The 26,124-nt window shown below is 55.7% G+C and overlaps 4 protein-coding genes across 4 annotated transcripts; 3 read left to right on the top strand and 1 right to left on the bottom strand.

Annotated features, from left to right (window-relative positions):
* Window positions 1-128: 128 nt before the first annotated feature.
* Window positions 129-4,425, top strand: COCSUDRAFT_53327 (cell division protein FtsZ; the record flags this gene model as incomplete). The annotated part of the gene is made up of 9 exons (XM_005647890.1): window positions 129-251; window positions 564-663; window positions 846-931; window positions 1,189-1,332; window positions 1,636-1,700; window positions 1,889-1,961; window positions 2,247-2,396; window positions 2,806-3,066; window positions 3,564-4,425. 9 exons carry the CDS (start codon window positions 129-131, stop codon window positions 3,681-3,683), a joined length of 1,122 nt encoding a protein of 373 aa, XP_005647947.1. The 3' UTR covers window positions 3,684-4,425.
* Window positions 4,426-4,792: 367 nt separating this feature from the next.
* On the top strand, window positions 4,793-6,610 carry COCSUDRAFT_65897 (hypothetical protein). Its single transcript, XM_005647889.1, has 4 exons — window positions 4,793-5,054; window positions 5,439-5,533; window positions 5,735-5,800; window positions 6,258-6,610. The coding sequence occupies exons 1-4, from the start codon at window positions 4,928-4,930 to the stop codon at window positions 6,270-6,272; spliced, it is 303 nt and encodes a 100-aa protein (XP_005647946.1). The 5' UTR covers window positions 4,793-4,927; the 3' UTR covers window positions 6,273-6,610.
* A 94-nt stretch (window positions 6,611-6,704) lies between these two features.
* Window positions 6,705-20,797, bottom strand: COCSUDRAFT_65896 (hypothetical protein; the record flags this gene model as incomplete). The annotated part of the gene is made up of 23 exons (XM_005647888.1): window positions 6,705-7,852; window positions 8,102-8,347; window positions 8,643-9,473; window positions 9,686-10,390; window positions 10,691-10,993; window positions 11,316-11,626; window positions 11,937-12,086; window positions 12,355-12,445; window positions 13,165-13,293; window positions 13,580-13,755; window positions 14,028-14,136; window positions 14,363-14,674; window positions 14,908-15,108; window positions 15,488-15,748; window positions 16,065-16,324; window positions 16,578-16,868; window positions 17,173-17,324; window positions 17,777-17,996; window positions 18,361-18,608; window positions 19,114-19,258; window positions 19,535-19,643; window positions 20,457-20,472; window positions 20,748-20,797. 23 exons carry the CDS (start codon window positions 20,795-20,797, stop codon window positions 7,595-7,597), a joined length of 5,574 nt encoding a protein of 1,857 aa, XP_005647945.1. The 3' UTR covers window positions 6,705-7,594.
* Window positions 20,798-20,832: 35 nt separating this feature from the next.
* On the top strand, window positions 20,833-25,888 carry COCSUDRAFT_65895 (hypothetical protein; the record flags this gene model as incomplete). Its single annotated transcript, XM_005647887.1, has 9 exons — window positions 20,833-21,015; window positions 21,307-21,653; window positions 21,965-22,191; window positions 22,617-22,828; window positions 23,271-23,455; window positions 24,014-24,247; window positions 24,672-24,791; window positions 25,103-25,231; window positions 25,670-25,888. The coding sequence occupies exons 2-9, from the start codon at window positions 21,327-21,329 to the stop codon at window positions 25,886-25,888; spliced, it is 1,653 nt and encodes a 550-aa protein (XP_005647944.1). The 5' UTR covers window positions 20,833-21,015; window positions 21,307-21,326.
* Window positions 25,889-26,124: the final 236 nt, after the last annotated feature.

The following is a 26,124-nucleotide window of genomic DNA, read 5'->3' as shown; positions in this document are numbered from 1 at the left end:
CGAACTGTACAAGTACCCCCACCGGTCACTTCGCCAGGTGCTCAGCCTGTTTATGTGGGAGCCACCTCTGTGACACGATGTGGATGTTTCGAGCAAGGCGTTGCAATCATGGCTTGCCTTGATGCAGTATGGAAAGGAAATATAATGTAAGTTTTTCTGCTCACTCAGGTGGCGATGCCCGCATCAAGGTCATTGGTGTTGGAGGTGGAGGCAACAATGCTATCAATCGCATGATTGGCAGCGGGCTGCAGGTAATTTGTACTCACTGGGAGTCTTTTGTCATAATAGAGTCATTGTAATAACTTGTATATTAACTTGAAGATATAAGAAAGCGGCTGGAGGATGATTTACTTCATGTTGGGGGGCTGATGGAGGAAAGCTGGCTGCAAGACTGAGCCTCCTTTTCTGAGAGTGCTGCTGCGTCAATTGACATGCCTTGTTTTTCTTTTTATTGTGTCCACTGATCAGTTCTCCAAGAGACCAAATGGACATGTGCTGCGAGGCATTTTCTGAATAGTATACACTAATCTTGAACCACTCCATGGCTGTGCCGCTCCCCCCAGGGTGTGGAGTTCTGGGCTGCCAACACCGACGCGCAGGCCCTGGACAACTCAGACGCCCTGAACAAGATCCAGATGGGCGCACAGCTCACGCGTGGCCTTGGTAAACTCCTGTCTTTTCTCAGCACATTCTCTCAAACGGCATTGCCCGGGATTTCTGCCCTGCAGTGCAATGTAGTGACATGTGCAATTAGTAAAGGTCTCACACCTCAAAATATTAGCAGCATAGGCCTGTGCAGCCAAACGCAACTGGGGTTTAAGTACAAGTGCACTCGGCTCGTGTAGGAACTGGTGGCAACCCCAGCCTCGGCGAGCAGGCAGCAGAGGAGTCAGCCGTGGACCTCCAAACTGCAGTGGGCAACGCAGACATGGTACGCCCATCTCTCTAGTCGCAGTCGCACTCATGCAACATGCTTTGCAAGCCATTGCTGGCTCCACTTCTTTCATCTCAGCTGGTCAGCAGCCGGAGCTGATTTAGATGTGGAAGTGTAGGATGAATGTGAAGAATGGGCACATATCCATTGCTAGCTCCATGTCATTACCTGTCCACAGGTCAGCGGCTAGAGCTGATGTTAGGATGGAGTGAACATAAACAGGGGGCAAGAGAGCGTAATTTCTATGTGTGCAGGTGTTCATCACAGCGGGCATGGGCGGCGGCACCGGCACCGGAGCAGCGCCAGTTGTTGCGCGCGTCTCCAAGGAGATGGGAGTTCTGACAGTGGGCGTTGTCACCTACCCCTTCACCTTTGAGGGGCGCCGGCGTGGCACCCAGGTGCGCTTGAGTTCCCCCTGAAAAGTCTCTCCTGCGTCAGATTCTTGATATTATTGTTCTTGTTATTGTCCCACCTTTGCTTGCCAGGTGCGACTGCAGACAAGCTGCAGTTGAAGACTGCCAAAATTCCTACCCCAGGCTGGACTTGCAAGACCCATGCACGGTGTTAATATGCTGACCGTGATACTGAGGTGCCCTCAGTAGAGGGCACCTCAGCAGTATGAGGGAGCTGCCTCGGAGAAGGGCCAGCCACGTCTTCTGTGGTAGCATGAGTAAGTGCTGAACAGGCATGGTGTGGTGCAGGCGTCAGATGGCATTGAGGCGCTCAGGAGGAACGTGGACACCCTCATTGTCATCCCCAATGACAGGCGAGCACCCTTTTCTATTAGGGCCTGGCCATTGAGTAACAATCGGTGTGAAGACCCTGTTTAGAAGTGAAGGTAGAAAAGTAGGTACATGGTCTGTCCAGAGGAACACACGCTGTTCAAACAGGATCGGGCAGGGTGGACGAGTGTTGTGGGGTTGAGGGAGTGACGCTTGTTTAAAAAACTTGCAGGTTGCTGGACGTTGTTGGCGAGAGCACACCCCTGCAGGACGCCTTCCTCTTGGCAGATGATGTCCTCAGACAGGTGACTCATTGTCTTCCTTGTTCAATTCTTGCATCCACTGCGGTAGACTTCTGCATTTCTTGCAGTGGGCGAGCAATCCATGCACTTTGTTGGATGGCTTGGAAGGAGGCGCAGCATTGCTCGCAAAGCATGGTAAGCAAGACAATGCAACGCCTCTTCTCCATTCAGTAGCTGGCATTCAAGTGTGCATTGACTGAGCTAAGAAAGCCATTCTGGCCGCCCATGTCTGTCACCACGCACCTGAGGCATGCTGAGCTGACGCGTTGCCCGGTGTGCACACAACAGGGCGTGCAGGGCATCTCGGACATCATCACCATCCCGGGCCTGGTCAACGTGGACTTTGCCGACGTGAAGGCCATCATGTGCAACTCGGGCACCGCCATGCTTGGCGTGGGCGTCGCCACCGGCAAGAACCGCGCTGAGGAGGCCGCCCTGGTGCCCCCCCCCCCCCCCCCCCCCCCCCCCCCCCACCAATTTACTGCTGCCATCTCTCGGCCCCTCAATTTCTTCACACTGAGCCCCTGCGCGTGCCCCTGCTTATGCTGCGAGCAGTGAGGATGATTCGTATGCAGCTGCAAGCATAGGCTGGGGCATGCGCATGGCCTCCTGTGCATGGACTGGCAAGCTCAAAAGCAATAACTTTCCTTCTTGTAGCTGCATCAGGATATAGTTGAGGCACACCCATGATGAGTTGTGTCTCGATCCCTCGCTGCGGCTATACTGTTGAGTAGAGGCACATATCCAGCCACACGAATGTCCCTTTCATGAGTCACCTCCGCGTATTCCTATTCCAGTGGACGCACTCATTTACCGGGCCCTGATGCCGACACTGTCCTGCGCGCAGGCGGCCACGTCAGCGCCGCTGATCGAGCGCAGCATCGAGCGCGCGACGGGGATCGTGTACAACATCACGGGCGGCAAGGACCTCACGCTGCAGGAGGTCAACCGCGTCTCCGAGGTCGTCACATCGCTAGCCGACCCGAGCGCCAACGTCATCTTTGGCGCCGTCATCGAGGATCAGTACGAGGGCGAGGTGCACGTGACCATCATCGCAACCGGCTTCAGCCAGACCTACGAGGAGAACCTGCTCGCGGGCAAACTGCCGGTGAGTGCCGGCTGGCAGGCCTGGGCGTGAGGGGGCGTTCCCCCGCGCAGGTGCCCCCCTGTCTATCTGTTCCGCCGTCCCGTCCCCTTAGGTCCCCGTCCATTCCGATGCAGCCCTCCCTGCAACCTTGCTTTTTTATTTCGTACTCTGTGTGCCCATAACCCTGCAATCTGTACCCCAGTTATGGCATAGTAGGGCTACATAAGTAGGGGGGATTGCACCCGGTCTCAAGCTCCAACTTAAATCCTTGAATTCTGCTGGCAGACTTCCCTGCCTTTTCTTTAATATCATGTTGTGCTTGCGCTTTCTTTTCATTGTCTTTCATCCGCTGCTGCTTCGTGTCTCGTGTGGCTGCGGCAGGACGTCCCTGTCTTTCTGCGTAACGATCTTGCTTCGGCCTCTCTTTGTTCTTGCAGCCTTGCACAATCAGAGCCAGTCCAACAACACATGTTGCATGAGATGACGATTAGCTGATCCACTCCGGGTGCACCGCGCAGGAGCCCGTGGTCAAGGAGGGCGAGAAGAAGCAGCTGAGCGCTGCAACCAACGGCAACCTGCCCTGGAAGCGCCGTGGCGGCGCCACAGCCTCCGGCTACCTTTCCCGCTCCCTCCTCTGAGGGACCCCCCTCTGGGCCCACCCCCGATCACCACCGGAAGGAGGGACCCTGCAGCATGCGCTGCCAGAACCTGCATTGTTTGGCTGAGCTGTCGGCTCTAGGGCGCCACTCCATTCTGCACCAGTCTTGTGCTGCGATGCTGCCATGGCGTGCTTCCTCGCCTTGAAAGCTGCTGGTGAAGTTTTGTGGAATATAAGGGTGACAACGGCGGGCTTCAAAGGATGCTGTGGCCACAGTATTGCTGGCAATTTTCAGGAAGCCATGTTGCTGCCATGGCACTGTCTGGGAATTGGTTGCAATTGCGCAGTGCAGTGCAGAATGCAGGGCTGGTTGCTGACATGTTGATAAAGGACAAAGGCAGTATGAACCCTGTTCAAGAACTTGGATGCCTTGAAATTGTTGTTTGCCCGTTGTGTCTCTAACCATGGGACACCTGCGCTTGTGGGCGGGTGGTATTGACTTGGGATCATCTCATCTCTCAAAAGATTGGGTGGGTTCTTGCTATCGGCTGTAGAAGGACTGAAAATATAGGTGGACAGGTGTTGTATTCATCCATGGCTGTTGCAGCTGCTTTCAAGGACTCCGCATGTGTTATTGTGTTGCTTCACTTTTGTACATTACTCTCAAGAAAGCAACGTCAGTCCGAACACTTATGGTGTGATATTGTCTCGTGTGTTGAATGAGTCTCCAAGAGGTTCTGGGCATGCACCCCTTGCTGCCAACACTGTAAGCTATCTTCAGCATGAATTTGAGAGATTCCTAGGCCTCCAGGGGCTAGCACCGCGCTCCACTGCGCTCTATGCTGCTGTACACATGCATGTGCGTGCAGCGCTAATTAGTTAATTTATAAATGCTAGCTGCGCAGCGCAAAATTCTGCGTTGTAGCAACTTTCTTTTTGCCACCAGCATCTGAGCTGCTTCCATAACCCAGATCATCCATTACCATGTATCTGTCTTGTTAGATGTTTGATCAAAAAACATGAGGTGCTTCCCATAAAAGATGGTTTGGGCCAGCTGGACGTGTATCTTTCCTTATGATGACGAGGCGCTTGAGACGCCCCGCCAACTGCCTCAATAGTGGCAATCGGTCAATCGAGGAGGGAAACGGCTGCAAAGGTTGATCCTTGAATTATTTCTGACTCGCACTTGATTATTGGGACTGTCTAAATCTTAGCTCCGACTCGCAATTTCGCCATAATCAGTTTCATCACTTGCTTTTGAAAGTCAGCAGAGGTAAACGTACAATGGCGAAGGGCGCATCTGGATCGCAGGCAGCTACCTTAGTACCACGCGCTGGTGGTGGTGCCAGCACAGGTGGCAGCGCAGCAGCCCGAGCTCCTCCAACTGCAGCTGGTCTGAGGAAAAGGACAAGTGAGTATCTTTGTAATCTGCAATAGCATCCCTTGGCAGAATTCTTCCTAAAGTCTGTATGAATGATGCACATTCATATCCTGCTGGATTGGGCGCATGTTAAAAGTTTATGTAGTTTAACTGCTGATCGATATTTCATTGATCCTCGACCCACCCGCAGTCTTTTGCGTGCCGAAGCCAATTTATTGTTTCGTGGACGCCTTCTGCGAATCCATCTTAAATATTTTGTGTTGCTTTTGGAGCTTGTCCACGTATCTATGTTGGAGAAGTGGCGTCAGAGAGACTGCTGGCACCAAGATCTTTGTCCTGGTGTTCAGGATGCATTTTGCTGCTGCGTGTGTCTCAACACCTCGTTACAACCCAAACGTGGATGTGTGTATGCAGCTCGATCAACTGGCAGTGGAGCTGGGAGACAAAGCGGTGCTGGGGGAGGCCTCAACTTCTACACTGATGATACCCCAGGGCTCAAGATGTCCCCGGTACAGTCCTGTGAAGAAACCCTCGCAACCCATGCTGTCATGGCGCAATCCTTTGTCCCTCGTTGCAGGAATGAATCATGACAGTAGCAAGATGTGTCAGGGACGAGACGCATACCCATGTTGAGCGCTGACTTGCTTACCAGCAAGCTGACAGTCTTTGTCAACACCGCTCCTGTTGACTGGACACTGACGCCTCTGCAGGTGGTGGTGGTGTTCATCAGCGTGGGCTTCATTATCTTTGTGACAGTGCTCCACATTGTGGGCAAGGTGAGCACTCTTTGCATGCATTCACATTTTTCCTGATACTCTCCAGCACAGGATGTGCTCTCAATGCGTGTGATCAGCAACTGCAATACGTGAGGTGGCACTTGAAGGCATGCAAGTGCCTGCACTGGCACTGGACTTCACTGGTGCTAACTAGAGTGGTCCGTACGCAGGCGCTTGCTGAAAGAAATCCTAGTCTCTACTTTCAGTGATCTGTGAATTTGAGTTCCCCAGCCCCTCATTTGGCAGCTCAATTTGGGTTTGGGCAGGCTATGTCTGTTTGGCCCCAATTTCTCAGTTGCTCCTCTAGATTGGGCGGACTAAGTGCTTCACTGGGAAGGACTTGTGCCCCAGCTGCTCGGGATGAGGGCCATTTCTTTATGTGCTTGAAAGCATCACCAACCCGTGAAAGCAGGGTGCTGGCATATTCTGATGGTGTTGGTATGTACTGCCACTGCAGCTGCGCGGAGTGTGAGTGGCCAGATGGAAGGTCAAGGCCTTAGCGCCAGGACCGTCAATGGCTCAAAGCGGGGGAAGCAGGGAAGTTGTGACGGATTCCCTGCTTGGGACGGGCGTGTGCGTTGATCTGTACTAATTGGCACTCTTGAAGACCCAAATTCACTGCACTGAGTGAAATTGCCCTGAAGCAATGACAGGGCAGGAGGAGTGTTGGGCTTATGAGGCAGTGTGTGGCTGCAATGGACCCCCCTACGGTACCGTAGGGGACCGTAGAGGACCGGTCCTGATGCGAGCATGCTTGGAAAACATAGAAACACTGCAGCGATTGCACTTGTAAATGCAGTTGGTGGTGGTACAAGGGGTGCGCGCAGATGCATCAGCGAAGACCCCCGTTCTTGTTTGACTTCGCAGCTTTGGTGCTTGGACTGCTAGGATCCACGACCGTCTTGTCCATGATGGGGTTACATTCGGTCTGAATCCTGGCAGATTGTCTGATCTCTAACTCAAAAACTCTCGAGGCTGGTTGGTGTTTACTGAAGACAAATCTGCTCCACAGGGGATATCTGTCTGACATTGGCATGATGCTCTTTCCCGCACTCACCAGTATCCGCAAAAATCTCATATGTTCTCCAAGAAAGGTGGTGCCCTCTCAGCTGTTCAGCATAGAACCTATAATCAACAACCCAGAGAAGAAAAACCAGAAGGAAAATAAGGTTTTGCGTCACAACCATCACTTGCAGCTGCGACTGCCAAATAATCGCCAATTCTTTCTCCCCAGTACTGTACCAATTTCTCAGTGCCGAACAAACGATGTGCGCCTTCGTATCTGTATTGCCTTTCGCACATCGTGCAACGCATGTTCTCACACCAGTACAGTCAAGGCAACTTTCAACCATCTCCTTCAGACTTGCTGTTCTTCAACTAGATAATGTTCCGCACTGCATTCTCCCTGCAAGGTTTTCAGCAGGATTCCCCCCTTCCGACGGCGCCACAACACATAGCAAGCATTTAAAAAATAGCAGAAATCTTGAAATTCGGGCTCTTTGCGCCCCTCTTGATCAAAACTTTCCAGCTCTGAAGAGCTGCTTGCGTGTCGATGCATTGACAAGTGCAGGCACCCGCCAACTCCACACGTCCCTTCCCTCAGTAATGAGTTGTCAAATTCTCAGCTCCCATTGAATGCTGCCTCCCTGAATACAGCGAATGGTTGGGCACAGTGCAGACTGCTCAACAAACCCATCTCCCCAAGAACAATCACAGCAGGTGGCAACCGCCGACATCCTGCTTCCCACCGATGCATCAGAGCGTGCGGCCGACCATGCCTGCAATAGGAAAGCCTCAGGAGGTCTCAGTGCGCTTCTTGCGGCTGAAGAGCGAGCGGAATTTGCTGGAGGCGGTCTCGCTCTCGCTGGTGGTGCGCGCAGACTTGCGGCTGGCGCTGCTGGCCTGCGAGTCAAACAGCGGGTTGCTGCGGCGGTCCCCCGCGGGCCCCCCAGCGGCCGCAGCTGCGGAGCTCTGGGACCCCCCCGTGTCCAGCAGGCTCGATGCGAACAGCGGGTTGGACTTGCCGTCCCCCGGCATTGCCCCTCCCTGCGCCTGCACAGCCATTCCCCTCGTCTCAGCCGCAGATTCAATTTTCTGAGGAAAAGGCAAGGAGAAAGGCTGGTGAATGCTAATAGCAAGATCCTCTGTGGCAAAGGCATGCCTCTGTGATTGGTGAACGTCTCATTTCCTTAACAAACACAACCTGCCTCCTGCTGCCGTGTGCAAAAGGAGCTGTTCACAGCCATGAGAAATTGCAATTATGATTCAACTTCAAATTTGAAATCGAAATCGAAATCATACCTGGAAGATGGGGTTACGGGCGCCCTCGTCGGAGTAGGTCGAGTCGTACAGGTTGGAGGCGAAGGCCGGGTTGGTGGAGGTCATGGTGGAACCCCCTATCAGGGGGGACCGCGGCTGCGGCGAGGGGCTTCGCGCGGGGGACCGGTCCCCCGGAGTGGGGGCACCGCTGCCGGGCGCGCTGTTTATGGCGCTGCCCATCTCGCTGCCGCTGTCGAACGTCAGCGCGTGCGGCTGCAGGCCGCCTCCCTGCACCCAAATGTGCAATTATGTTATAAATCCGTCAAAACAAGCCTTTCAGAAACTAATCTGATGTGCAGACAACAAGTGCTGATGTTAATAGGAAACAGATAGCCCTTAAAGTTCTGATCTGACGGGGGTCGCAACTGCAGCACCAAAAAGAGCATGCTCTTGCCGCAAGAGGCAGCAAGATAATCAGATACATGAGCCTCAAGGCGCCCCAGCCAAGGAGCTGTGTGGCCTAGAGTGAACTCTGTGCTGCAGAAGTAAAGTTCAGAAGCAGTGGTGGGAGAATTGCGCATACCCGCTTGGGAGCGCCGGTGCCATAGTCGAGGGAGGCGGGGCGGGAGCCGATGTCCGAGCCCATGTCGGAGCCCAGGTCGGAGCCGAGCGCGTAGCCGTGAATGCTCTCCGTGCCCTCTGCCACGCCCGGCAGGCGGCGGCTGCCGTAGTCCACCGAGGCTGGCCGCGACGCGCCGGGCGTGGTCGGGGCCGAGCCGATGTTGGATCCGATCTCGGAGCCAAAGTCGGAGAAGGCGATCTGGTGGCCCTGGACGCTGCCCGGGCCGCTGGCCGGCGCCTCCTGCGCGGGTGTGCGCGGCCCGTAATCCATCGAGGCCGGCCGAGACGGCAGCGGCGTCGCGCCGGGCGTGATGGGTGCTGAGCCGATCTCGGAGCCGAGGTCGGAGCCGGGACGAGAGAAGGCAATCTGATGGCCCTGCAGCGAAGGCGCGCCGCTGCCCGGGGCGCTGCCCGGCTGCTGCCCACCGGGCAGGTGGCGCAGCCCGGTGATGTCGAACGATGGGCGGCCCGAGCCGATGTCAAAGGAGGGGCGGCTGCCGCCGCCGATCTCGAAGCTGGGCCGGCCAGAGGGCACCTCAAAGGAGGGGCGGCCCCCGATGGACGCCAGATCGGAGCGCGACCCGGTGTTGCCAGCCAGGCTCGGCGGCGGCGCGCGGCGGCCGTAGTCGAGGGAGGCCGGGCGGGAGCCGAGCTCGGAGCCCATGTCCGAGCCGATGTCGGAGCCCATCTGCACGCTCGGCGGCGGCGCACGCGGTCCGTAATCAGCGGAAGTCGGGCGCGACATGGAGTCGCGGCCGTAGTCCAGGGATGTCGGACGCGAGGACTCCGGCGTCTGCAGTTGCAGCAATATGATTATAAGTCATTGATCAGAACTCCTCACTCTCACATAACAAGGCAAACAATGGCCGAATGTTGTATCGAAAAGGCACTCAGACCTTGGAAGACTGGATTTCACATGCAAGAAAGCTGCATTCAAATAACAAGTGTTGGGACAAGTGCAAAAGGTGCTGATAAAATAAATGCATACACAAACGTGCCGCTTACCTGTGAGCCGGAGCCGTTGAGGTCGTCGGAGGAGCCACGAGGGCCGGCCATGCCGAGGAAGCCGGCGCGGCGTGCGCCGCTGAAGTCGAACGACGGGCGGCCGGACCCGATGTCAAACGACGGCCGCGTGGGGCGCTCGCCGATGTCGAAGCTCGGGCGGCCCTCCCCGATGTCAAACGAGGGACGGCCTGAGGCGGGAGCAGATCCGATCTCCGAGCCCATGTCGGAGCCGAGGTCCGAACCGAGCGCAAAGCCGCGTACACTCGGCGGCGGCGCGCGGCCGTCGCCGATCTCAAAGCTCGGGCGGCCGGAGGCCGGCGCGGATCCGATCTCAGACCCGAGTGCCGAACCGAGGTCGGAGCCGAGCGCGTGGCCTTGGATGCTGCCGGGCGCCATGTGTTCGCCGCCGATCTCAAAGCTCGGCCGGCCCGATGCGGGTGCGGATCCGATCTCGGACCCGAGGGTGGATCCCATGTCCGAGCCGAGGGCGTGGCCTTGCAGGCTCGGCACGGGCGTGCGGCCGGTGCCGATTTCGAAGCTGGGCCGGCCGGATGCAGGCGCCGATCCGATCTCCGAGCCGATGTCGGAGCCCAGGTCGGAGCCGAGCGCGTAGCCGCGAATGCTCGGCGGCGGCGCGCGCGGGCCGTAGTCCATGGAGGACGGGCGCGACGTCGGATCCCAGTTGCTCAGGTCGGACCCGGACATCTGCCGCACAGACACAACATAAGATGTCAATGCCTTATACACCGGAGCTTAAGCAGGAAAGACAGCAAGGCAAATGTGACGCCTGACACCGAGTGGCATATCACCTTTGATGCAATTGCTTTGCAGCAAGCAAATGCAACGAAGAAAGCAGCAGCAACCTTGCATTCTTCTGGCTGCAGAGAAAAAAATGAATGTACGATAGCGCATTGTGACGCAGGAGCAGAAGCCTAGACAAGATACAGCTCCTCAAAAAGGACGGCACATCCTGAGAAAAGATCGGATTGGAGAAAAGATCGGCACCTGGTGTCCGGCAAGGCTGGGCGGCGGCGCCCGGCGGCCGTAGTCGAGGGAGCCGGGGCGGGACCCAAGCTCGGAGCCGAGGTCGGAGCCCATCTCAAGGGAACCGCGGGGCCCGCGAGGGGGGCCCTGGCCGAAGTCGAAGGACACCGGGCGCGTGTCGGCAGACGGAGTTCCTGGATTCGGCGTGTGCAGCGGCGGAGTGTCAAGGGAAGTCCGGTTGGACTCCGCCGGGGTATGCGTCGCCGGTGTGACGTTCATCGGGGTCACGTTCGCCGAGACCACGTTTGAGCCAAAGTCGGAGCCCTGCGCCAAACAACATGACCTCTTAGTCACTAAGCACTATTGTGTTAAAGATGCCCGACATGTCACAAGGACTGGCACAAGACTTCTGAAGATTCTGCATGAATGAGGTTGTGGTGCGATGTCTCATGCGGCACAAACTAAGCCCGAGCTGTGCAACTCAAGAGATTGGATTGTTCAAAGCACTGCCAGGTCATGAGCTGCAGGCAAGAGCACACGATCTGAGAGTTATTCCAGACAAAGATTGCACTGAACCCCCAAAACCCCTAAACCCTGAATGATATTTAAAAATAAATAAACAATAAAAAACAAAAACGAAACACACCACAATGGCGTGGCCTTCTGGCTCGTGGGGGCGCGACGCGGCGAAGACGGCAGCGGCCCCGGCCCCGGCCGCGGCCGCGGCGCCGGTCGCGGCAGCGGCGGCGCCGGAGGGCGTGTGAGGGGGCGTCCCCGAGATGGGCGAGTTGATGCTCGAGCCCAGAGGCGAGTTGGCGCTGCTGCCCATGGGCGAGCCGATGTCCGAGCCGCTGTCAAAGCGCAGCGGGTGGCCCTTGACCGATCCCACCGGGGAACCCATGCCGGCGCTGCCGCTGCCAAACTCCACCGGGTGGCCCTGGATCGAGCCGATGTCGCCTGCGCGCAACGAGGCAGAGGCGATTAGGTCAGAACCAATCACACGCAACTGCTGCATGCCGCCGGGCTTCCGCGGCTTAAGCAACCCAGGTCTGGGCTTGGCACCCTAGGTAGGCAACGAAACCCAGCAACTTGGACACGACAGCAGCAGGAGCCATGGCCTGCTTGGTTCTGACTTGTATAAGAGCCTTGCAGAATTCCTTTCAAGATTTGCCAAAAAGAGCTGCATTACTTGGCACACAATGACGAGTCCAGACTGCCAGAATTAAACTTGAATTCGAAAAAATGTGTAGAGACGCACTGCCAGCACCGGAGAAGGTGCGCGGGGTGGTTGAGGGGGAGATAGCATGAGCGGCAATAGCGCCCTGAGTAAGGCGGTCCCCGCTCGTGTACAGCGGGTTGCGCGTTGGCGGCGCCTCTCCCGGCACGCCCGACGCGCTGCCGCCTGTCGACAGGATGTCTGCGCGCAGAGGAGCAGATTCTAAAAAACAGATTCCAAATACTGCTTTGGTTCAAGAAGGCAAGCATGCACTCCTTGAGCAAGGATATGCCTGCTTCCCTGCCAGGAGAAATTCAAAGAACACTTCAGAGAGGCATAATGTTTGAGCCTTACTTGCAGCATCTGTCGTTCGGTCAAGACAAAAGGGCGCACAGCCAAGCTGCAAGATGCCCCATCAAAATTACCAGAAGCTGCCTATTAGCAGAGAGGGAGGGCCAGAGCAAAGCACCTTCTCCAAAGAGGGGGTTGGGGGTGGTGCCGTCCCTGGGCTTGTTGTAGTCAAAGCTCTCACGATTTCCCTCACCCGCGTCAAAGAAGTCCTGTGTTCAAATCAAATTCCTCAGCCTAAGACATACCCTGCCTGCTTGAGGCAACAGTCCCTTGTGCCTCTTACAGCCGTGCGTCCTGCTGTGCTGAGACAAATACCAGTCAGCCAATTTGATATGGTCTGTAAGTAGAGTGTGAAATTGCACGGAAAAGGATCTGCGGGGATGCACCTCATTATCCGGTGGGTCCAGGGTCTCTCACTGGGGGTCTGCTCCAAGCCGGGGGTGCGATCACGTCACCCTTGGGAGCCCGGCGGGCGCCTCAAAGATGACTCATTGCTTACTTAAGAGTGTTTCACACTTCCTGCTGCTCGATACATCCTCCCCTGGGCAGCTTTTTCTAGAAGCCCTTTACAATCTTCCCTAACACTTGCATCCTGCTTACTGGAATTTACAGCATTCAATAGTGAACATACATTGGACCTAGATAAGCCTAACGAGCAAATTCCCTGTCCTAGGCCGCCTCTGATTCGACAGGTTTGCAAGACTCATGCATTTAAACAGAGACAGTCTAATGCCAAAGTCAAAATAAAGCTGTACCTCTACAAATCTTCAGATGCCCTTCACAAAGCAGTTTTGCCCATGTCCAGTTCTTCATCGTTCAGCGCAAAATCCAAATTCAATCTAACCTCTACACAACTCCCCACACCCAGCTACACATAGCGGGTGGGGGGAGTCCTAGGGGGACTATCATCATCATCTCTAGGGGTGACCCCCAGGGGGGTATTGTATGCTGTGGTATCCCCCTCTCCCAACAGGGGGTTTGTGCTATAACGCAGGGGAGATGGGGTTCTAGATCTGGCCGGCAGCTGATAATCCACGGACGGCGCGCGAGACCAATCCTGCAGCGGGGGAAATGACAAAACGGGACCCTTGCACCTCGGCTCGACCAGGAGAAATAACACAGGGTTCCTCGCAATCAATACAGCAGCCGGGCTGGGAAGGAGCCGCGACTGCTGTGTTCTTTGCAAAATGACCGATTCATGCAGCAATCAGCAAGAACATGAGCTACCAGAACATTACACATTCCTCCTTTTTGCAGAGTCACAGACATCCTGGACACAGCAAGTGTGTACAGGATTTCTCTGGCACTGTCTCAGCAAGGAGGAGATTTGAATTCGAGCTCACCCGGTTGCCAGATTTGGCGGACTGGAAGGATTTGGCGGAGACGGCGGAAGCCTGCCCGAAGCTGGCGGCTGACGCAAAGCTGTCATCGCGCGCGGCCGCGTCGCTGAACATCTCGTCCTTGTCACTCGGGCGGCCGTCTGCGCTGCTCGGACCGGCCTGGGCGCTCGTGAAGGAGCCTGCGCAGATACATGCATAAATATGTTCAACGACCTTACCCTTGCAACCTTCCTCTTGCAGGCCATGATTGCCACGGTGCCATGATTGGCCCATAATTTGCAGAGTCTTGACTGCTACCGTAGGTGCCAAAAGATTCACAATGGACTCGAGTGGAGTGACCACAGGTTTTTTTTAATTCGCTTTCTCATGTGTTCCCTCCAATGCATATATACTATCAAATTGGGCGCAAAGCTGCAGCAACATTGTAAGAGAGATCTGACGCAGCACTCACCGACGTTGGACTGAGCGCGGGAGCGGGCGGACGTGAAAGAGTCGGCGGAGTGCGCCGAGCGGAAGCTGCCCTCCCTCTGCGCCAGAAGAGGCTCCTCCTTCTCAGACTCCTGCACATATTGCACAAAGAACCAAGTCAGCACTCATGTAGAAGAGTAAGATTGCCTGACGTGGCACATCTCAATATGTTCCATCACAAACTGATTTAACAGCCTCCATTTATATGACAAGCAGGCTGCTGCGGGTGTAGTGCCGCAATGCTTTCATCTCCACATTGTCTCAACACTTGCATCAAAGGCATGGTTCAAGAGGTGAGGATTTCAGTAGCAGCCGCACCTTCTTGCGTCCGAGGAGGGCGCCCAGGGCGCCACCGCCGGCCGCGGCGGCGGCGGCAGCGCGGCCGCTCTTTGGCGTGAGCCCCTTGGAGCCCTTGGGGGTTCCGCCGTCAACTCCCTTGGCGCCGGCCGCCGGCTCGACGCGCAGCCGCTCGAAATCGTCTCCGCGCGCCAACGCGCCGCCGCTGCCGGGGCCGCCGGGACCGGCGGCGCGGCCGGCCTCGGCCCCGCCCAACTCGGCCTCGAAGGCCGGGTTGACGGTCTCGCTCTTCAGATACTTCTCTCCCATCTGCTTCCTCTTGCGCCGGCGCGCCTGCGCGCGGAGTTTTAACCTCAAGCCTTACATATTTTACCAGACTATGTTTCCACCTCCAAATATCACGCAGAGTTCAAGCACTTGCCACCCTCAAGCCGCCAAACAATCGAGCAAAGCGTGGCATAGACACATCCTGGTCTTGGAAATAAAGAAGCCAAACGCAAAAGCGCCTCTCGGAGCAGGCAGGAAGTTTCCGAGAGCAATGCAGCTGTCGGGGTTGAGGGACTCACGCAGAACCAGGTCCAGTAGACGGCGTTGACTGCGAGGAAGACACCGACGAGCACGGCGATCACAATGACAGCGATCTGCCACGCGGGCCGGCCGCTGCCGCCGCCGCCGCTCGGCGCCGGTGCCGGGACAACGTTGCCCGAGGGAGTCTGCGAGGCGGGGCCCGGCACTGCGATGCCGCTCGGAGTCACAGGCACCGGGCTCTGCATTGATGAACAGAGCACCTCTCAGCACTAACAAATGAGTCACCTCTCAGACGTGCTGGTGAAAAGGTCTGCTTGCTGGGACTCGGCTGGGACAGTCAACGACGTGCCAGGGAGCAGCAAGGTATTGCACACCAGAAGAACATCCTCAACATATCAAGTCTCAATGCGTGCAATGTGCACGTTGCTGTGCCAAAGGTAGTGTATTGAAAAAGAGCTATGTGTACTGCTCAACGAGACGGGCCGCAGTTCCAATGTATGCCAGGGAACCGCAGGCATGGCAGATGTTCACATCCCAAGTATGCCAGGAATCAGCAAGTCACTGCTCGAAAAGTTTAATTTTGCTACAGGGCAGAGGGTGTAAGGAGAGAGTTAGCACCATGGGGGAGGCGACAGGGCCGGAGGGGGGCACGAGGCTGAGCCCGATGCCGGACAGCGCCTGCCCAAGGCGGCCAGAGGACACTGCTTCGTTGATGCTGCGCTGAACGGCATCCGGGTTGTCTGATGCCACATTGGACGTCACTGTGATTCCCTGGCTCGCCTGCCGCAGCCGCCGACCTGCCGCGCTCGTTCCGCCGCCGTTGGCGCCATTAGCAGGGACGACTGTCGTGTTGACCCAGCTTGCTGGCACACCCGCAGTCTGCATTGCATTGCCCAATTTTTCGTGAGCACTGGACAGATTAGTGCTTTGGAGGTTTGAAATGTACACAAAGAGGCAGTGGCATGTAGGATGAACAGCTCCTCTTGGCAGCAGCTCATCATGCTATCCTGACTCACAACAACCAATTCTAAAGAGCAGCAGGGGCGTCCAGTGCTCACAGTGCTCCTATCGATGCAGCATGCCAAATTTCTCCTTATGCACGATACGCTTGCCAGTGCAAGGAGCTTGATCATGAGGGGGGTGAATGGGAGTTAATGTTGAAAAATATTGAGTTCTGGGCAGGGCGGCAGCGCACCTGCGCGATGATCTGGTCGTACTGGGCCTTCTGCTGCGCAAACTGCTGCTCGGTGACGCCCGACAGCTGCAGCGTCACGTTCGCGGCCGTCGCCGGCCGCGGCGGCTCAGCCGGGCCAGGTGCTGGTGCCAGAACTGGCGCCGGTGCCGGTGCCTCAGCCAGTGTCGGTGCCTCAATAGGCGCCAAGGCAGGTGCCAGAACAGGCGCCGGTGCCGGGGCGGCCACCGGCGCTAACAGAGGCTCCGGGGCCGGAGCAACCGCTGCACGTGAACAAATAGATTGCCTCAATGAAAGCTTCATCCACCAGTACACCCTCAAACCACGGAAGAGACACATGATCAGAGTGCAGGGCCGACTGGGGTAGTACTGACTGGGGCAGCTCTAAGTCTGGGGATTAGGGTCGATTGGGAAGACAGCAAAAACAATGTTGAGGCTGTGTTCCAGCCTCATTTCTGCCGCAGGGGAAAGGAACATGACATAGGGATAGTGCTTTATCAGGGCATCTCTGCATACCTGGCGCTGACAGCACGAGGGCCGGGGCGGGGGCCAATGGGAGCGCCACGATAGGGGCGGGGGCCGGGGCCAGAGGGAATCCTTGCAGGGTAGCGGGGGCCGGAGCGGGGGCGAGAGGAAACCCTAGCAGGGTCCCGGGGGCCGGGGCGGGGGCGACGGAGAATGCGCGCACTGCTGCGGGGGCCGGGGCGGGGGCGATAAGCTTGTAGCTGGGGCCGGGGGCCGGGGCCGGGAGGACCGCTGCGGCAGGGAGGGGACCGGGGGCTGGCGCACTTGGGAATGCGGATGGGCCTGGCAGGGGACAATACAATAGGGGAAAATTATTGTACTCCAAGGGATATACAGGCACAACCTCTGGGCAATGAAGCTCAACCGATTGGGAATTGTCGGGGCTTTCACCATGTGTCACAAATACAAATTCAACGGGCACACATTCACATTCAAGTGCAGCACAATCGGCTGGGATTTTTGCCGAAGCACTGCAAGGAATTCTGACTACAACGGCAGGTGACACTGCATCTGATTATTCCATCTGGAGGTGTCCTATATATATAATAACAGGGCAACTAACAGCAATAAGGAGCGGGCAGCACACCTGGCGCGAGGGCGGGGGCAAGGGCTGGCCCGGCGGCAGGGTTGCAGGGGTCGACGTAGGATGGAGGGTAGCTGAAGTTGGTGGTTACGGGCACGCCCACCTGGCTGCCGTAGCGCTGCACCTGGCACAGACCCGGGTTCTGCCCCAGCAACCTGCACGCACAGCCAGGTTGTCAAGGACTAGGGAAAGGCCACACAATAACACAACCTTGCAAGGAATTATGCCTATGCAAGTGATAAGTGCACCTTCGAAAGTAAAGCCAGCGAGAGTAGCTCCTTCTGCCCCAGGACATGCACAGGCGGCGCCTGCTGTGCGTTTCCGATCAGCTTGGAGGGAATCAAGCCGAATAGGAAAAACACATGCATGGAGCCAGGCTGTGTGACCAGTGACCGGGTGACATTGCCAGCAAACCATCCTGTTAAGAAAGGCCTTCTTGGCTTTTGCCTGTAAATCCCACAGGGCCAGGAAACCCACAGACTGATGCTCCATGGAATTCCATCCAGGGGGCGCTCAAACAGCTCAGGCATTTATCTGCGATTGTGAAGCAGGGTCCTGCCGACCCAGACCCTCCTGAATGTACATGCAGTATGAAGGGAGCGCTCACAGGGTGGTGAGGTTGACCAGGCCGGTGGATACTGTGCCGTTCATGCCGGTGCCGCGCCACGAGGACGGCAGCGCGCCAGTGAGCAAATTGGCGCTGGCATTCAGCGCCTGCAGCTGCGACAGGCGCGACCACTCGGCCGGCAGGGTGCCCGTGAGCGTGTTGTTGCTCAGATTGATGCTGCGCAGCTGCGCGTTGTCCGCCCACGACGACGGCACCGATCCTGCTCCCCCACCGATACTGAACTATCAATCTTCCGGTTCAGGCAGACCATGTCCAAGAGCATGTGCTCTGTCCCTAGCTACAAGATTAATTGCTCTGTTCTGACCATGCTCATAAAAAGGGCCCATCACTTGGGTAACAAAACACAGGATTGGTGGCACGGCTGTTTAGAGCAAGTACGCCCCAGCATCACGGTGGGCTGCTGCACGCACACTGCAAAGCAGACCCCAGGCTCAGAGGATGGCCAGCTGAGGCACTGCTCACTAATCAGCGCCATCCAGTTATGCCAGACAGGCAGCTATGACCTGAAACTATGCACATTGAAAACTCAGGAGGCACGGCGGCCGGGGAGGTGTGGCGCGAACCGGTGAGCTGGTTGTTGGAGAAGGAGACGGATTCGAGGGCGCTCATGTTGGCGAGCGGCGGCAGCGGCCCCTGCAGCTGGTTGTTGGACAGGTCGATCGCTTGCGCGCCGGCCATTCCGCTGAGCTGAGGTGGCACATACCCGTTCAGCGCATTCCCTGCCAGGTCCACAGACTGCACAGCTGGCAGCGCCCCCCACACGGTCGCGTCCAGCGGCAGCTGCCCCGTCAGCTTCTGCCCCGGCAGCGATCTGCGCGCACGACAAACACAACCTCATTTCATACCCTCATATAATGTTTTCACGAGTGGTTTCGTCAGCTAATGCCCGGGCAGCTATCTGCGCGCCCGGCAAATATAAACAGGGCGTCAGCACCCACAAAATTTATTGTAATACGAGTGATGCTTGGTCTTAGACATGCAATGTGGTATTTCAAAGAGCAAGCATGTCAGCTGCTGCGGTATAGGCAAACAAATATCACTCGGTGGAGCATCTCACATGCTGCTTGCATGAGCAATCTGCTCACCATCACGTGGATTGCAGCAAGCATTAAAAAGTTTGCTGTCAACCAGTGCTGACAAGGGTGTACCAAACCTGCTGAATGACAGGATGCTAGAAGCATGCGCGCCAAGTGCTGCATGCGCGAAGGTGTGGGATGGAAAGACAGGCAGCCCCTTTTCAACCAGGTAGATCTGCCAGACATTTCAGTGCTGCACTAGTAACGTTGAAGGATATCTAGCGGGGGGAGGCTGCGCACATGTTTGTGACCTGGCCGCTGGGGTTGCAGGTGAGGCCCTGCCATTGGCAGGGGGACGTGGATGGGTCCCAACTGGGGAGAGCAGTCTCAGTGGGGTCCAGGCTCGCCTTCAGCAGCAGCAGAGCCTCCTCCTGGGCATCAAAGCCTGCCCATGCACGCCAACAAACCATCAACACAGCGGATTTTCTTATCGGCTTCCTTGGACAGAACCTGGACAAGGCGGAGGCATGTGCCATATATTTCCTATGCTCTACACGCATGCCAGAGGACCAGCAATGATGCCCTCTTTGGCGAGCACAGAAGAAGCGGATGCAGCATGCCGATGTGCTATATGTAGCTGGCTCATGGGATAAACAAGGCAAAATCTAGCCGAGATGGTCTGTACAGATCTGTGAAGAAGCAAGTGAAGAAAAACGCGCACCCTGCGTCTGCAGGAGGCTCCGAATGTTCACTGAGCATCCTGATTGGACGAGCAGCAAAGCAACAAAGGCCACTGCAACAGATGTGCTGCCGCGCATCCTGATTGCTATCTGCACAACAAAGCAGACAGCTTGTCACTGGAATGCCTCATATGGTTATGTGGAATGCAGTTCGCGGAAACAACCCAATGATGACACACTGAAGTCTCTCAGTCCCTAAATTCTTTTCTTGAGCTGATAATCTGCCAGTCCCAGACAGACTGGATAAGGGCACTTTTCGATCTGGCATCTGATACTCCTTGTAGTAATAAAGAGAGATCTGCATCGATCATCCAGGGCTTGAACCGGTAACAGATTGTTGCTGAAAGAAGAAGCCCAAAAGAAACCATCAGCCCAGTACAAGTACACACCATCTTCGGTGCGTCTTGCCAGGCTTAACGGTCGCACCCCGTTTGCATTAAACTAAAGGTCCACAATGGTTGCTATTCATCCAAGGCGAAGGCTATTGGCACAATGTCATGCGGCCAATTCCTCCGGCGAACAAAGCGGGCACTCGATCCCTATCCTTACCACCCAAAAAGGTACCGGCGCCCCGTGGGCCCCAATCGATGTGCCGAGAGTACTCAGGAAACATTTCAGCAGGCATGATGAGTTCTAAAATTGCCATACGTTTGGCACTGCCGGCATTTCGTCGCCCTACTACAGAACAGGGGATGAGACACCCTCATGCCCAAACGATTGGACTGTGGTGAAGGCCTGGGGCCACTTTCAGGGAGGTGATACACCTTCACCCCTCATATATCGATTTCAAAATGCGTGGGTCCCCGAAATTCGGTCCCATCGCACGAATGTACTTCAACCGCGAAGCCCGCTGTGCTTAGCGAACATTGCGCAGCTCTGTAGTAGAGGTGTCTGGTAACACACCTTGCAGATGTTGCGCCTGCACCCAACCGATCTTCCGATTGATTCGTGTCTTTACGCTATTTCTGCGTCCGAAAACGCCTGTATAGCGTCGAAAGCTAGCTGTTTGGCAAGCCTTCAGGGCTGCGCTGCAGCCTCGCGATGCCTGGCCGTCTCAACTTCCCCGCCTCCAAAGCGAGGTGCGATGGGGTTTGACAGCCTTGATCTCAAAGGTACCGTTGGAAACCATCATCGGTTCGCATTCTTTGAGGACATTCGCCACAGGTTAGTTGCGGGAGCTCGTCGATTGCTCACCGGCCAAGGAACGCCGTTGCAGCGATGCCATCACGAGCTCCGAAAGCCATGTCGGAAAGTCTTGGTCTGCTGCAGGTTTGGGGCTCCGGGAGCACGTCTCAAAACGTCTGTTAACAATCAGTGAAACTGATACACTAAATTTCGCTCAAATATCCGCTCTGTACATCGCTGGCTGCGCGCACGTCCTCATCGCACCTGTGTCCGAAACAGATCAGCTCGTCTAAGAAGCCCTGCCACGGTTGTCGGACGCCGACAGCACACATTCCTGGTGAGATATCATTAACTTTGAGTTTGAATCCGCAAGGGCTGTCCTTACAATAGCTCTTCGTGCGTACAGCTTCGGGCGTCTTGCTGACAGGGGCAAGTGCACGGAAGCTTTTCCTGGGGCGCTGCGTCCGTAACCTGTCATAATCGGTGCCCTCAAGCCAGCATGAGTACATCATCTTGGCATCGGGGATGCCTGTGACAGCACCGATTGCTCTCGACGAGACTTACTTGGCCTGCACGATGCACGCTCTGGCACGGCGCCATAATCAATAAGAATATGTGGCACCTGCAGACGAGGAAGTGGTTTGGACGATGATACGGCCTGGTGCTGTCGAGCATACCGGGAGCTCGTGCAGGCCTGCCCGGTCGGAGCATCCCAGCTGCAGCTGCAGGGTTGCTGACTCTCATGCACTCCCTGCGCCGCACAGACACAGCCGCAGGCAGGCCCGCTGGCAGGGCGTCACCTTGGGATTTGCAATTCTTCTAGCAGCTTCCATGCCCCAGAGCTGGGCAGCCGGGCAGGATGGGCAGGGACACAGCAAGGTGCACCGACGACCGCGCAAGGATCAAAGCATGGGCCGCTCACTCGCCGACCACTCCAGCAGCCTGCCTCCAGGATTCTACAAGCGCTCAGTCGACGTAAGCCCCGTTGCAGCATATTATCTTCTATTCCTCTTCACGCCCTCTGCCATGCGTTTCACAAATGGCATTACGCATGTTTACTTTGCAAACTAGAACACCATCGATGGGCAGATCTCTGAATCCCAGCCATGCACAGGAGCATCTGCCACATGTACAACTTGAGACCCGCATTGCGCAAGCATGCTTCCAGGCTGCTACAATGTTGAAGCATTCATCACCAATATGACTGCCAGGCAACACCCCAGCTTGTGCATATGAGAGATGAGACGTGCGGCTTTTGAAGTCGAATCTGGATTTATGCAACGCAGGTCGGGGTGTTTCAGACATCCCTGGCGGGTGTGTTGGAGTTGGAAGATGGGAGGGAGGAGCCGGCAGTGCTGTACTTGTACCTGAAGGGCATGAAGCACGCGGATGTGACCACCTTCCGGGGCTTCATGTTCCAGGAGAGTGCTGACCGTGAGTGGTACAATTGGGGCGGCACCGGCCTCTGCATGCCCCAGATCGCCTGGGAGTGGCTGCCACGAGTCTTCTTCAGGTAATTCTTCAAAGTGCATTATTTATTTGTCCTCCTCTGCTGTGGTTGTTTTCATTCTTGTAACTGACTGTAACCTATGCCTGATTTCCATCCTAAGACTGTGCTTATAGGAGGACTATCTGAATGTTTGAGCTGTGTTTTGACTCTTTTCTATACACATCCAATTTCTGCAGCATTTGAGACATTCTTTCTGGCATGACACAGCAAGCTGGTGTGAATTGATGGCCTGCCAGCGTTGAAATGCCTAGCAAGTTGTTCCAGAAAGTGGTTTACAAGCCAATTTCCATAGAAATTCCACCACCACCCTGAAAACTTGCAAAGATTATGCATTCGTAACACCTGCAGATGCAGGCGGTATTTAAATCAACAGCACATCTCAGTCTGGTGTTGCTGGGTCTTGAGAAAAGAAGTCTCCCTGCCTGCAGGTCAGTGGCAGAGCAGGAAAAGGAATGGGACTTCACAGTGTTCAAGGACATCATGTTCAACGAGACATCAGAGCCGGAGATGGGGACTCAAGAGGAGCGAATGCGCATCTGTGTGCCATTCCCCTTCGAGATGAACGTCTCCAATAACGAGGCTGCCGGTGACTTTGAGGTCCACGTGGAGGGCTGGAAGAACTTTGTCTACTACTCCCCAGGTGCTCTCCCGGCTTGCTGAACCTCACACAGTTTTGTTGTTACATGCTTGTTCCAGCCCTCAGGGCTAGGTCCTCACACATAGCATGCCTTGAGTCCTGCGCTGCACATGTGCATGTTCAAATCAACGCCCAGTTGATGCGATCCCTATTTGTGGGCTCCAAACTTGCAGATATTATGCTGCCATGACATCATTGACTAGGTGACTCAATCTTTTATCAAGGTCCTGAATACAACCTCCTGCAGAAGCTTGCATACTTTGCTGCAGGAGTGCCGTTCCGCATGTGAGAGGGTAGTATTGATTGTTAAGTTCTCAGTTCTCATGCCGTGATTTGCAACAGTGGGCACTTCAACATTCTCCACTTTGTCAACTTCTGCAGAAGCTGGCACACCGCATATCATATCTGTCGCATGCAAATTCAAAATGACATGTGACATGCGCAGGCAGCGTGAACCAGCCGGTCCCCCCCACGCCTGTGGCCACCGGACCGGGGGGCACGCGGGAGGTGGTGGCGCTCTTAGTGCCCTTCCTGCGGCCGACCCCCACACACATCGCCAACAACCTGCTCTACTTCTACATCAAGTACCACCTTGAGCTGGGCTTCTCCAAGTTCGTACAGTACACCCAGGTGCTGCTTTGCCCCCCGACTGTGCATGTCAATTTTTGTTTTCACCAGGGCAGTCCGGCGAGGAACCCACCAACAAGGGTGGAGACAAGGGGGAGGAGTTTCTGGCTCTGTGGTATGTATTCAGACTCCAACAGCACAAGCTTTTGTGGCAGGACACTGTTGTCAACATCAATGTGGTGTGGCACCAGCACGCGCAAGCCTGCCCTTCATTGCTTTCTGGTGGGCATCTTTGGCAGCGCATGTTTGCATTCACTTGTGTTTTCTTTGCATCAATGATTGGCAGGCAGTCCAAGTGACTGCACTCCCAATGTGTCTACGTGCAAAAGAATGTAATGGGTCTGTGCATGTCCCTTCTCTGAGCTGGTGTGACGTTCAGGTTAGAGATTGTAAATGTAAGCCCACTCAGCCCCCTGCACAAATTTCTTGCTGATTCCATATTGACTCTCGCTGAGTGTAAATTCTGCGCATCGTGCAGGGCATGTATCTGGCAGATTTTTAAGAGCCCTTGTCTCATCAAATCGCTGGTATTGACACCAAGATTTCTGCGCATGCATGCAGAGCGTGTACCTGGCCGGTTTCTGGGAGGACGCGCGGCTGCGGCGCTACTGGGAGGCCGGAGTTTTGGAGTACGTGCTCTGGGACAGCACAGCCGAGTGCGTGGGGCATCTCAAGTGCATGCAGCCCTTAATGTATAGCCATGCCATTCTGTCCTACTGGGGGCAGCCGGTCTACCTGAGCCTTGCAGACCACGATGAATACCTGAGTCTCAACCACCCCGACAGGTATGCCAGCGTGCAAGACCTGCAGACGTCCAAGTGCTTCGACGGCCTCACGCAGGCGCGTCCCCTTTTGTACCGCCCATCTCTGGAGAGACCACCAACTCATTTTGAGCAATAATTCAACAGGATAAGAACACCGTGAAGGGGAAGCGATTGAATCTTGTGTTGCTGCTGCTGCTGCTTCTGGTGAGCTGTTCACTTTTCAGAGCTGCCTGGACGTTCCAGGGTCTTGCAACGATGCAAGCGTACGTGTGTGTCTCAATTTCGTCACCCTGTGCTGCTGAGTAACCGGCAGTGTCATGGGATGCAGAAGATGCAGGACAACCTGTCATCTGCAGAGCAGGCGCGCTTCTGAACAAAGTCATCCTTCCATGCCCAGAGGGTCTAAGGTTTTGGCTCTATACAACACGGTTTGACGAGGAAGTTTGCTGCTGCAGGTGAACATTCCCCGCTACAATGTGGTGTGCGGGCCGGGCCAGTGTGAGTATCAGGAGGCGGCAGCAGGCACCGCGCAGAACTGGGAGCTGCAGAGGCAGCCCAACCAGCAGCTTGTCGAGGTGTGCTGACTGCAGTCTTTAGTTTATCTGGAATGTTGTCTTGAAGAAACAAGGGTGTAGCAATTCTTCTCGAAGCAACTGCCAACTCCTCGTGAGCCTGTGGCATGTGCTTGTTGCAAGTCTTGGATCCTCGTGTGAGCTACAAGGAACAAGCTGGATGCATAGCGAAGTGCTGTAAGTTGTTGTTTCTGAGCCTCGAAGGATCCTGCCGCTGTGCCACACCGCCATAGCTGAAGGAGGTATGACCAAGTGTACCAATGACTGAATGTGCTGACTGAATGTGCTGATGACTAAGAGCTGTCTGGCTGCAGCTGGAGCTGTGGAGGGACGCCACTGACTGGAAGCACCCGATGGAGCATTACACGTACCGCGCGCGCGAAGGCTTCACCGGCGACCGCGGCAAGTGCATGGTCGACCCCAACCACATGGGCGGATTCAATGTGCGCCCCTTGTGTCCTTTGTCCACATGCTTTGCGTGAGCCTGCGATCATCTGACAGTGGAGAGGCCTTCAAGAAGCATGGTGTGAAGGAGAAAGTGTGCTCATGCCTCCTTGCCTGCCTGCATGTGTGCCACCATGAAAGAGCAAGCGATGCAGAAGTGACTGCCAATGGATATGCATCCGCCTTGGAAGATAATTTCTGCCTTGGCACCACGTTGAAGCTATTCACTGGTTGCCAGCAAGTCTCTTGCCTGACTGACAAGCTGTGGGCTTGCTAAATGCTGCATCTATTCGGTGAAAGGAACTGCAGATATCACGGCAGAGGGAGTGCCACAGAAGAAACGAAGGGCTCCCGTGCAAGCAAACATCATGCAGCAATAATACCTGATTGCACTGATCTGTATTGTGCATTGACGGCTGCTTGCTGCTTGCGCGCAGGTGCATTATGGAATGGTGCTGCCCAGCGGCAAGAGGCAGGATCCCCCTCGGGGGTATCTCCCGTGGGGGGGACCCATAGACGAGGAGTGCGCTGTCTGGCTGCACTTAGTCAACCTGTTTACGGGCCGAGACAATCGCACGACTCATGAGGTGCAGGACAGATGGCACTGGGTTTTTGACCGGGTCAGCGGCCACCGCATGCAGACTGGCGGGAACTGACGATGGATGTCAAACTTATCATTGTAATAAATTCTTATTTCACGCTTTTCCATCCAACAGGCAAGATACGTCCTGCAGACAAGCTGCAGTAAAGGCGGCCACAATCCTACACCTTGTTGGACTCGCCAGATCCAAGCTTGAGCAAGACCGAATCAACCGTGGGCAAGGTGCTCACTATGTATACCGGCCCCCGCCAGGAGGGGCCCAAGCTTAAAACCTATGAAACGGAATTCTTA

The sequence above is a fragment of the Coccomyxa subellipsoidea genome (genome assembly GCF_000258705.1).
Source record: "Coccomyxa subellipsoidea C-169, whole genome shotgun sequence".
Taxonomy (NCBI): domain Eukaryota; kingdom Viridiplantae; phylum Chlorophyta; class Trebouxiophyceae; family Coccomyxaceae; genus Coccomyxa; species Coccomyxa subellipsoidea.
The sequence above is the reverse complement of the archived record's forward strand: the minus strand, read 5'-3'. Positions and strand labels throughout refer to the sequence as shown.